The sequence below is a fragment of the Nansenia antarctica genome (genome assembly GCF_963989245.1).
Source record: "Nansenia antarctica genome assembly, chromosome: 6".
NCBI classification, from domain to species: Eukaryota; Metazoa; Chordata; class Actinopteri; order Argentiniformes; family Microstomatidae; genus Nansenia; species Nansenia antarctica.
Genome location: NC_137676.1, coordinates 46,478,410 through 46,490,756, shown reverse-complemented (window position 1 = coordinate 46,490,756; position 12,347 = coordinate 46,478,410). Strand labels below are relative to the sequence as shown.

The window sequence follows — 12,347 nt, the reverse complement described above, 5'->3', positions numbered from 1 at the left end:
TACTTTTCTATTTCTATCCCTATAATTTCTCTATTATTTTTTATTTTATTTTTTATTTTTTTTTATTTTATATTTTCTTTCTAGTCTCTATTTCTTTATTTTCTTTATTTCTTGCTCTCTCTATAAAAAATGTAAAAAAATGATGCAGGATGAACTTAAACAAGTGAAGAACTTGTAAAGTGTGTGAAATGAACTTATTAATGTAATGTAAAGTCCTGCAATAAAGTATAAAAAAAAAAAAAAAAGGCCTGCCATGGAGTCCCTGGATTGTACCTTGACAGAGTTGTTTCATGTGAGAGAATACGACCAAAAGCTTGAACAAAGGGCAGAACAACATGAATGCCTTCGAGGTCGCAACAATATAACTTCTTGTCGGAGTCCAACAAGGGAACTGAACGCAAAATTGATCAAGAAAGAACTACAACGTAAGAGACAGTTGGAGTTTCAGAGGAGACGATCAATTAACCTAAAGTCAGCCTCTTCGGATTCAGAGAAAGACTCCAAGGAGAGAACCTTTGCAAAAGTCTACCAACCAACCAAGTCAGGAGGGTTACAGGCTATTGTTAGTATGACCCCCACATCTAACAGACGGCCATTGGTAATGACAACAAGCAAGAGAATAACCAGTGATGACCTCAGCACCAGTGCACAGGTAATTGGCATCCGACTATAAACACTGTATAACGCATTTTCTTCTTCTTTTTCTTTTCTTTATCTTTTGGCTCTATACTCCAAAATTTTGGATTTTAAATCAAACAATTACTATGAGGTTACAGTAGAGATTCTCACCTTTAATTTTATGGTATGTGTGTACATATTGGTTTTATGAATGAATGAATGAATGAATGGTCTTTATTGTCATTGATATTGTACAGGTACCAAACAACGACATTTGGAGGGGGGGCTCCCCTGGTGCTAGGAAAAAAAACTAAAAACAAGAAGGGAAAAGAGCTGGTTTACATAAATAAAGGCTATGTACACTATCCACTATACTATACTATACAAATAAAACACTGTGCTGTATTCTATGCTATGCTATACCTATTCTAACATTTCCTATCTCTGAACCTTATGTACCCGAGGGTTGTCATATTGCACATAGTGTTATTGCACATTCATTAAAGTGTCGCAGTTTGCAGGTTTGAAATGTTCACAGTTGTGTTTCAGTATTGCACTTGATTTCAATCTAGTAGCTGCCATCAAATTGTCTAGATTGTCCAGGGCCTAGAACCTAGGTCTTTGCTGTGTTCAGGGCCTGAATGGCCCTGGGGTAGAAGCTGAGCTTCAGTCTGTTTGTCCTTGCGAACATGGTCCTGAACCGCCTGTCCGAGGGCAGCCGAGCAAAGTGTTCGTACCCAGGGTGGGATGGGTCTCTGGAGATCTTGGAGGCCTTCCTGAGGCAGCGTGTGTTGTACAGCTCTTCCAGAGTTTTACCATTCAGAAATATCTACTTTAACCTCACAGTTATTGATTTCAAATCCAAACTTTTGGAGTGTAGAGCCCAAAAAAAAAGATTCACTGTGACTTATGCAGGGCACTATATATATCTCAAATGGGAGAGTCCCTGGTGTGGTTCCCTTAATTTCCTCTTAATTTCACCAGGCCTCATTGTGGACAGAGCAAGCTGCATTGGGGAAGAATGAGAAAAACTGTACAAGAAAACAAGAGGCAGTTCCATCCATCACCCGCCCAGTCGGAGAACGACTCCAGATGAGGGTAGAAGCCACTACAAAGACAGAGAGGGGTATGAGACATTATTATGCCTGTTCTATAAAAGTGTAGCCATATAATATTGAATAATTTTAAACATTTGTTGTTTCACTCCTACAGGCCTCAATACAGGCACTGGCCAGTTACACAGAATTGAAAAGACTGTGCCAGAAGTTAGTGTACAGACAGAGTGAGTCTAAATCAAATACTTAATGGATCATTATAGTGGAGGAATTAGATTTTTCTGAAATGTCATTTAATGTGCTGGAGAGCCATTGTGAAAGCTGTGGTAAAGCTCAGCCAACTCTGATTGCTGTTGTCTTACTATGAAACGTATTTCTGTTCCATACAGGCCTGGCTTTGTGATTGTCAAGGAATCGGTGAGTTCCTGTTATCTAACATGTCTTTGCAAACATCTACCAAACAACCAAGCCAGAAGGGTTACAGGCTATTGTCAATATGACCCCTACATCTAACGGATGCCCACTGGTAATGCTAAAAAGCAAGATAATAACCAGTGATGACCTCAGCACCAACGCATGAGTAAAAATGTTGAGGTGTAGAATGTTTACTTGACAGTCAAGAACAAAATGAGATGATCCGTTTTCTCTGCTTCACACTACAGGATGTTCTTCAGCTGGCTGATTACTTGCAGGTAAACTGTCATTGTATGTCTTATTTGAGTTGTCTTCTTTGTGACTAATTAATTAGTTAATCACATCCCAGGGCATGGTGACCAGATAAAAGACATAACATTTCTGATGATTCAAAGTTACCAGCATACTGATTATCAGGCTTGTTGAATATTGACATGTGCTCCACAAATGACAACGTTTGCCTGGGGTCTCTTGTACCTCTACAGGAGGCTTTGTGGAGAGAGGAGGCCCTGAAGAAGAAGCTGGCAGTCCTTCAGAAGAATGCTGCCACTCTACTACACTCTTCTGACCAACTATGGACTGTAAGACACACTCTCCTCCTTTATGTCCCCACTGGCTATTCATTATCCCAATCACATACCTATAGTTTGATTTGGGTACACTTAAACTAGCTATCAAGCACTAGAATGACCATCACTTATTAGGCTCTCTCTCTCATTAGAACTGTGGCATTTGGTCATACTTCAACATACTGTAGCTCAAATATGAACATTTCTTTGTCTGCTGTGAGGATTGTTTGATTGAGAAGCAATGTATGTGTTCCACGGGAGGTGTAGTTATCATTTAAAGTGTCTCTCAGTTGCTATTGAACGACAGGAGGAGCCTGTGGTTTGGAGCTTCCTGCCGCTCTCTCTACCTTACACTGAAGAGAGACTAACACTCACACAGGAAGTGCGTGTTATTTTCACTAGACTAATGTGGCAGGCCACTTGATGGTCTTGTCTACCACTCCTACTTAACTGTACGTCTCTTTTGGTCTCTGGCAGTACTGAATGAACTACCACAGGTGATAGCTTTTACATAGAGTTTGTTCATGTTTTCTTCCTGGCTATTAGTACCTCGGAGGATAGATTTTTTTTTTCTTTTTCTAATTTATAAGTTGCAGAAACTGTCGTACACTTTTCTTCAAATCAACATTAGAGGTGGGTTTGAAATGTTGGTTTTAGTGCAATGTCCTTTCAAGCTTGCATTTAATTAGTGCAGTGAGTGATGACACGTGGTATCAGCAGTTCCATTTTCCTCTGCAGGTTTCAATGTGACACTCATGCATTTCCTCCCTCCCCACACAGAATCGCTGCAATGAGGACCTGCTGAGAAACAAGGTCAAGACTCTGGAAGTGCAGCTGCAAGTGTGCCTGCAGGTAAGAATAGCGTCTGCAGCTGTCGACTGAGGATGTGCTGCCACCCCTCAATACCACTCAAGTTATCACTAGTTTGTCCACACGTTGTCATCAGATTGACTGACTGAAAGAATAGTGTCACAACAGCAAAAACACAACATTATTGACCAGTGCCGGCCCTAGGACTTTTGTGGCTCTAAGTGAGATTTTTAATGTGCCCCCCCCCCCCCACACACACACACACACACGTTTTCGATTGACGGGTGTTTTCGATAGGCGGGTGTTTAATCGACATGGGGGGGCATCAAAAATTGGCATCAATCCACACACAATACCCCATAATGACAACGTTTTTAGACATTTCTGAAAATGTATTCAAATTGAAACACAGAAATATGTGCATAAAATTAGCTAAACAGTGACAAAAATGTCATCAACAAATCACTCAGTAAGTTGAATTGAGTTCATTAGTTAATGTCATTTTGGAATCAATATCTTTGTTTTTATAGAGTCTCTGATTTGCATAGGAATCAATTACACACTGTGTGTAGATTAGGATGTCACTACCAACTCTCAAATTGTATAATTTTCTCTTGATCCTGACAAACTCCTCAGTCCCTGCCAATGACAAATATACCCATGAATTGATACAGCTACCACTATTCTTCACATGAGAAATGGTGCAGAAACTGGGAGCATCAAAGATTCTTTTTGGGCCACTTGGTTATAGACCAATTTTGTAGAGTGACTGAGGTGATGTTGTCCCATCGACTGTGCTTTTTCCTCTCCACCATTCAACTTTGTACATTTTTGTCTCCCCAGGCCTCAGGGTCACATTCCTGAGCAGTTTTGTTCCTCTCCATTTGCTCAATTTATAATGACAACCTGATCATTGATTCCTATGCAAATCAGAGACCCTATAAAAACAAAGACATTGATTCCAAAATGACATTAACTATTACCCTTGCATTAAGATGGACTCAATGGACCATCCAACATCAGTCCTTAAAAAAATAAAATAAAATGGCACCCTCTAGTGGTTGTGGCCCTAAGTGACCGCTTAGTCTGTTTATGCCTTGGGCCGGCCCTAGCTCCAGCCCTAACCCTAACTCCAGGCCTAACCCTAGCTCCAGCCACAACCCTAGCCCCAGACCTAACCCTAGCTCCAGCCCTAACCCTAGCTCCAGCCCTAACCCTAGCTCCAGCCCTAACCCTAGCTCCAGCCCTAACCCTAGCTCCAGCCCTAACCCTAGCTCCAGCCCTAACCCTAGCTCCAGCCCTAACCCTAGCTCCAGCCCTAACCCTAGCTCCAGGCCTAACCCTAGCTCTGACTCATGCTTGGAATGTCTATTCATCAGTTCGACTGAATGGTGGTTAGCCATCACAAGTCTCCAACACAGCTGTTGTTCCTTTCTCTTACACCACCATTCTATCTTCACCGTTGTCTTCAAAACTAACAACCATTTCATACCAATGATACTGTCTGTGGACGACTAGAATGTGGGTCTACTGTACATGGATTTGGGGTAAGAATTAGCACCTGTAGCTATAAATGTGCAGTGTTGCTTCCTACTATAGCAGTTCCCCCGGGATGGAGTGAAGAAGCTGGTGCTACAGATGGAGAAAGAAAAGGGGACATATGAGGAGAAGGCCTTAAGGACCATCCAAAGGGCCACTCAGGAGAAGACTGAAGCTCTCAGCAAGATTGAGACCCTCCAGGTGCGGCCTCTCACTAGTAACTCATACACAGCGCACTGTTAGAACAAGTGCTAAATCATCTCAATATTAACTGTACTTTGCATTTACAGTGCTATTGGTTAGTCTGGAATATAATGACACACAGTTTTAAGCTCAACACACATTTTACTAGTTGCTACAGCTACATTATTGTTGACATAGAGGACAAGAGAACAAAGAAAATAGGTTGTGCAGGATTACATGAGTTAACATTAAGAAGAGGCAAAGATCAAAGTAACGCTAATATGCATGTCCACCAGGGGGCGCTGCGGGCAGCTAAGGAGGAGGTGTCGTGGCGGCAGGGCCTGTGTGAGGAGCTGAAGCAGAGCTCTGGCCAGTTGAAGAGGAGCCAGGGGCTCAGTAGTGACCAGCTGCAGCAGCTGCAGAGCCAACTGGAGGTAGTGTGCTGCACAGAGTGAGGCAGTTGTGTAAAGTCAACAGGAGGGGGCAGCTAGGACACTCTGGGATGCAATCATGGCAAGACGGCCTGCCACATGTGATGTGTGCTGGGTTTAATAACTGGGCATGCAAGAGAGCGTCATACTGTATCTGTTGAAATACTTTTGGGGTGATTTACAGAATTGTCAGATTAAATGCACTGAAATACAAGCACTTGATATCTTAATCATTTTATAAAATGTTGCTAAAATGCTGTATAGACAATGCTGTGCCTTAACCCAGGTAAGAGGCCGGCTGTTGTGTGCTTCTCCCCTGCAGCTGGCCCGGGGTCGGGAGGCAGAACTGAGGGAGGAGCTAGGCTCACTGCTGGAGCTGAGGAGGGTGGAGCTGTGCTCCAACATGGCCCATCTGGTGGAGATCAACCAGGCCCTGAAGAAGGAGATCCAGAACACAAGAGGTCAGGAGAGAGCCACTGCTCACTGAATCCTGCTTTTTTTCCCTACCTTTTTTACGGACCTTAATTCTAGAATCAAACAAGTTTTTAAAATGAAATGATAGGATGGTAAAGATTAATCATTTGTTGTGGAAATCTAGGTTTACCACTTAAGTATTTGGTGAGACTCTGCACAAATAGGCACGTACACAATATATGTTCTACTTAACTTCTTTAATGATTGCAAGCAAGGCAGTCTGTCTCGAGCAAACAGAGCACCCAGGACAAAGTTACAGTACACATTCATGCCTTTCCAATCTCCCCTCTCCAGGGAGGGGTTTTCACATGCTATTATGTCCTTTAGCTGTGGCACCATGGGGTGATTTAGAACAATGGTGTGATGTAACAAATGACATCAGTTAGGGGGAACTTATGTGTCTGTTCAGCTGCCCCCCTCCTCAATAGCTTCTAAGACATGTAACAAATGTTAGTACTATTTAAGACAGGTCAAAAACACAAGTTTCCATTTCTGTTAGTTCCATTATCTCTATTCAGGTTATAAGCAAGTCACAAATAAGGGGTGACCCACCGGTCAGAGCAAAAGGTGACTCGCAGGCCACCAGTTGTTACAGACAATCATCTAGTGCATGTTTAATGCTTAATAAAATGCTTAAATTATTAATATCAACATTATTAGAGCTTACTGACAGTTAGTATTACAGATACTTATTGAATCATGACAACGGAAACATTTTATATACGAATTGAATTCATTAATGAATACATGAATTAGTCAATATGAATGGATAATGAATATCCCTGCTTGTCCTGACTCCTAGATGCCAGCTCTGAGACACAGGAGTCCGTTGTGCAGCTGAGTGTGTCGCCAGAGGAAGAGCAGCTCTCACAGGGAGACACTAGACTTGTGGACCAGCTGCGTCACACTCAGGACAGGCTCAGGATGAAGGAGAGAGAGGTGACCCTCTTTACTATGCCAGTCATGATAGTGGAAGTGTGAGGAATAAGAAGTTATCCCAGTGATGTTTAAAAAGCAGGAAGGTGAAAACATTCAATAATATCAGTCGATAAACAGGTTATGAATATACAGTACATCATGCAGAACAGAATCCCTTATGTTAATGAAAATGTACACTAAAATGGTTGTCAATAGCAGTTAAGTGTACACAGAGACACACGTGTCTGTCTGTCTGTCTGTCTGTCTGTCGGCAGTGTGAGGAGCTGCAGACTGAGCTGGAGGCCATGGAGCTGGAATGCCAGTCCTGCCAGGCCCGGCTGACGCAGTGCAGGGATGAGCTCCGACAACTCAGCCACCGCCGCAGCAGCAGGGTGAGTACCCCGGGACCTGTGTGTGTGGGGGTGGGGGGCGGGACAGCTCAGCCACCGTCGCAGCAGCAGGGGGAGCACCCCGGGATCTGTGTGTGTGGGGGTGGGGGGCGGGACAGCTCAGCCACCGTCGCAGCAGCAGGGGGAGTACCCCGGGACCTGTGTGTGTGTGTGGGTGGGTGGGTGGGGGGGGGGGGTCAGCTCTCTCCCTTCATTGTCTTTCTGCCGCTGAACAAGCTATAATTTTAAAGGTTGTATCCTCCCACAGCATAATTCCCTCAATCCTGTCTGATAACTCAGATGTATTATATTCACTGACCCCTTATTAGTAACATTACAGAAAATGAATGATTTGCACTTCGTCTCATGCTCCTTCGTAAAAAAAAAAAAGGCTTTAAAAATGCACCACTCACAAAGCTCCTCTTAGTAGCCAGTGTCATTGAAGCTGTGTGCCGTGTGTGTGTGTACAGTGTTACTGATATCTGTTCTCTACCGTGTCTGTGTAGAGGTCATGTGGCTCCTGGTTGGGTGTGTGTGTGCTGCTGCTCCTGGTCCTGGCCGTGGTGGTGCTGGCCATGCTGTGGTTGTGGCACCCCCCGTTCAGGGACCAGATCCTGGACATCTGCTCAGACCTAGAACACCGTGTGCAGGACTATCTACTGGAGGTCGCCTCGCCACAACACTCAGGATGTTTCAGGCCTATCTGAAAGCAGCACTGCTCTGGAATAGGAGTCGTATATTTAGTTCTTTTATGTCCATTTAGATTTTTTTGTATGCATATTTATTTAAAAGTTTATCTTGATACCTTTCTGAAGTGATGTTCATGTTGCTTTCTATCTCAACAAACTCAATTATATTGATCTCTTGGCATCTATTTTGGACTCCGGGATGTTTACCATGTGAGTAAGTTGTTATACAAATCTAGGTCCAAAAGCAACAATTTGCTACCTAAATGCTTAAATGTCAGCATTTGAAATAAACCAAATTGGTGCATATGTGCTCAAATATCTTTGAATAAACTGTGATCCTGCATCAGATGAATATCAGTCATAAACATTTACCCTAACTTGATTATCAATTACTGTGTTGTTTGCACTGTCTCAAGAAAAATAACAAGTGAATGATTTAGAATTGCATTATGTCCTATTATATACCTAGAATAGTGAACCTATGCAGAAAGTCTATGGCAAACCATTATGTCATCAGTCATTTTCAACAATGCTTTTCAATACAACCAGTAAGAGATGCAAGACCATAAATAGAGCAAGCTTTGTTCAGTCAGGACACTCTTAAGGCAGTGCTACCTGTCTGTCAGATGACAGATCAGTGTTTACAGACAACACAATCACTTTACATGTATATAAGTCAGTCCATTTATGTTGATATGACGGCCTATTTAAGTGGTCAGTCTATATACCTCTGTGTAGCCTACAATATTGTTGCTGGTACTGTTCGTCAGTACTGTGCTAAGCGAGTGCTGCTATTGTTTTTGTTCCCGCCACCGCCTGTTTTGGTTCTGCTTTGTCTGTTTCTGTCTGGGGTTGATATATGTATGGGCTCCCTGCCATGTAATATACATGTATGTGTTGTGGTCGTTTATAACTCCTAGGCAGAGAGCTCTCAAAAGAAAGGAGCCATAATAACATTTTATATAATGTTTTACATAAACAAATGTCGCAAAATGCTTCACAACAAAAACAATACTAAACAATTTGAACAATAAATACAATACAAACAGTATGATCTCATCTAACACCAAACCATAGTCCCCAAAGGGGAGAATAATATAGGGCAGTGGCAAGGAAACACTCCCTGGGAGGAAGAAACCTTGAGAGGAACCAGACTCCAGGGTGGATCCATCCTCCTCTGGCTGATCAGGTGTTGACCAGTAAACTAATGTGTTGCAGTGTGGTGCAGAGTTCAGGGCCCTATTCCACAAAGCTCGATAAAGTTCTAAGCCTCGATAAAGTTCTAAGCCTCGAAAATGTTAGCTTGCTTTCGGTGCCATCAATGTGGATCAAATAATTCGCTGCTTGGTTGAGCTCCTTCTGAGTCAGATATAATTAGCCTGGTCCCGACCAGGCTAAAACACAGGCTATAGTCATCCGTGCGTCAAAAAAGGCTCACAGGCGGAAACTAAACCCTGAACGAAAGTTCCTCATGTGTCTTTTAGGAAATATTAGTTCCCACTTCACATGAGATAGATAGATTAGATAGTTTGATTAGATAGTTTGACTGTGTGATAGATAGATAATTTGATATTTTGAAAGTGTGATCGATCGATAGATAGTTTGATTGTGTGATAGATAACTTGATATTTTGAAAGTGTGATAGATAGATCGATAGAGATAGATTTATCGATCAATAAAGAAAAGAGTGTAAAAAAAAAAAGAAGTAATTGTCTCAACTTGCATTGCCGTCATCACAGCGGTCTGGCTGGCGTAGTGGGTAAGGCTGCGGACTCGAGTTCCAAAGGTTGCGAGTTCGAGACTTGACTAAGTCATTCTTTTTTTTTTTTTACATTTAACCGAAGATTTCATGCAAAGGTTTCAAACACCATTGTAATCGTGTCAGTTCTTGTAAATTAGCCTGCACCATAATTTTATAGCCTACAATACTTTTTTAGATGAGATTTTAGATTAGATTCAGACAACGAAATGCAGTAAAAAGTGTGTCTGAAGAGGGATTCGAACCACTGATATAAAATGACGAATAAATCCTATGGCAGCAGTCAATACCACTAGGCCATTGTGGCGATATGACGGTTTGTAGCCTGCTGCGGATATCACCACAGTAGTAATATTCATTTATTAAAATATGAACATATAACAATAACTGGGGCTAGTATGACCTACGCATTTAATCGGTCAGCAATTTCTTGCCAAACCATTTCCCTCGCCTTGTTAATTGCGGCAGTATTGCACTATTTTACATCTTATTTTTCCGTCTTCATAAAAATCAATAATTCGGAATGCTGCGCAAATGTAGTACCCGTGCAGAGTGGAGTATCTTCATTTCGACAGATCGACACTTCAGGGCTTTTTATGTCTGCGTGCACGCGCCCATATCGAAGATTTGTAAGCCTGTCTTCTGTGAACACTGATGACACAAGGCTGATCCTCGTTCGAGGAATCACCTGAGGCTTGATTTCCAATCTCGAGTTCCCTGAGCGCCGCATTTATTTATAGCGCCGCTATACTGATCCACCTTTAGTGGAATGACCCCCAGGAAAGGAAGTAACGTGGAGTAGACTCAGCCTGGAAGAACTAGAGTCTAGTTTTGAGGGGCTCAGAGGCCCTCAGACAGATAAGCAGAAAGAGCGCTTCATCCAAATATGACAAGCCTAATTGTATAACCATTTTATATTCAATAAATGGTTAAACTAAGACATGAGTGTTCCTGGCTGAATTACAAATACAAGTACAAACAACAAAGAAATCGATCATGGTTTTCTGCTGGAGGATTCTTAAAGGTCCATCAGAGTTTTGCGTGTTGCTGCCCCTGGCTGACCACACTGAAAATGTGAAAGTGCAGTTTTCTAATAGCGACCAACAAGTGCATATGCTTGTAAACAAACCAAACATGATATAGACACATGGGCTAGTGTCCTTGCCTCTAGTGTTAACTATCATCAAATGTCCCTTTAGAAGTTGACATTGAATTTCACCATATACGTCCAGTCATGGACAGAAATCTTGTCACCCCTGCACTCCTGTCAGATAATGCACCACTTCTCCCAGAGAATTGTTGCAATTACAAATGCTTTGGTATCCACATTCACTTCAAAATTATAAGAAATAATTGTATTTCAAGCAATTATTTAATTTGTATTTAAACTCACCTGTGGCAAGTCACAGGTGCTGGCAATATAGGAATCACACTTGTACAAGTGTCAGCTTGCACTAACCGTCACCATTATGAATTAAATGGGACGCTATGGTAGGAGACCCAGGAGGACCCCACTGCTGACACAGAGACATAAAAAAGCAAGACTGGAGTTTGCCAAAACTTACCTAGGGAAGCCAAAATCATTCTGGGAGAACAGGATTTGAGATTGAGATTGAGAATGTTTATGTTGGTCCCTTATACAATTCACAAGACATATATTTTAAAAATGTACACAGTCACAATGCGTACCAGGACCAAAAAGGTGTAGGCTGAAGCCATGGCTTATTGCGCCTACCCTTGTTACATGCATGTTTTCTTTCCCCATGAGTGCATAATCAAAAACAACAACAACAAAATTTCACTTACGCATCTTAACAGAAAACTCAAAAGTACCAAACAAAAAACTATATTAATGCGCCTACCCTTTTAACATGAGTGGTTTTCCCCTTATAAGTGCATAATCAAGACATAGAAACATTTATAAACAAAATGTTACTTACACATGTTAACAAAAAGTTCAAAAATACCAAACAAAGGATGAGAACAGATGAGACCAAAATAGAGCTTTTTGGTAAAGCACATCATTCTACTGTTTACAGAAAACTAAATGAGGCCTTCAAAGAAAAGAACACGGTCCCTACAGTCAAACATGGTGGAGGTTCACTGATGTTTTGGGGTTGCTTTGCTGCTTCTGGCACCGGATGCCTTGACTGTGCATGGCATCAAGAAATCTGAAGACTACCAAAGAATTTAGGGGCGCAATGTAGGGCCCAGTGTCAAAAAGCTGGGTTTCTTTGGGTCATGGGTCTTCCAGCAGGACAATGACCCAAAGAACACTTCAAAAAGCACCCAGAAATGGTGCTGGAGAGTTCGGAAGTGGCCAGCAATGAGTCCAGATCTAAATCCCATAGAACACCTGTGGCACAATCTCAAAACAGCAGTTGGGAGAAGGCACCCTTCAAATGTGAGAGGCCTGGAGCAATTGACAAAAGAAGAGTGGTCCAAAATTCCAGTAGAGATGTGTAAGAAACTCATTCATGGTTACAGGAAGCGATTGAT

The 12,347-nt window shown here is 42.1% G+C and overlaps 1 protein-coding gene across 1 annotated transcript; it reads left to right on the top strand.

Moving 5' to 3' along the window:
- Window positions 1-253: 253 nt before the first annotated feature.
- Window positions 254-8,107, top strand: traf3ip3 (TRAF3 interacting protein 3; the record flags this gene model as incomplete). The annotated part of the gene is made up of 13 exons (XM_080534550.1): window positions 254-652; window positions 1,603-1,744; window positions 1,831-1,900; window positions 2,063-2,090; window positions 2,336-2,365; window positions 2,573-2,668; window positions 3,437-3,508; window positions 5,066-5,206; window positions 5,485-5,622; window positions 5,942-6,080; window positions 6,896-7,032; window positions 7,287-7,403; window positions 7,907-8,107. The coding sequence occupies 13 exons, from the start codon at window positions 254-256 to the stop codon at window positions 8,105-8,107; spliced, it is 1,710 nt and encodes a 569-aa protein (XP_080390676.1).
- Between the last annotated feature and the right edge of the window lie 4,240 nt (window positions 8,108-12,347).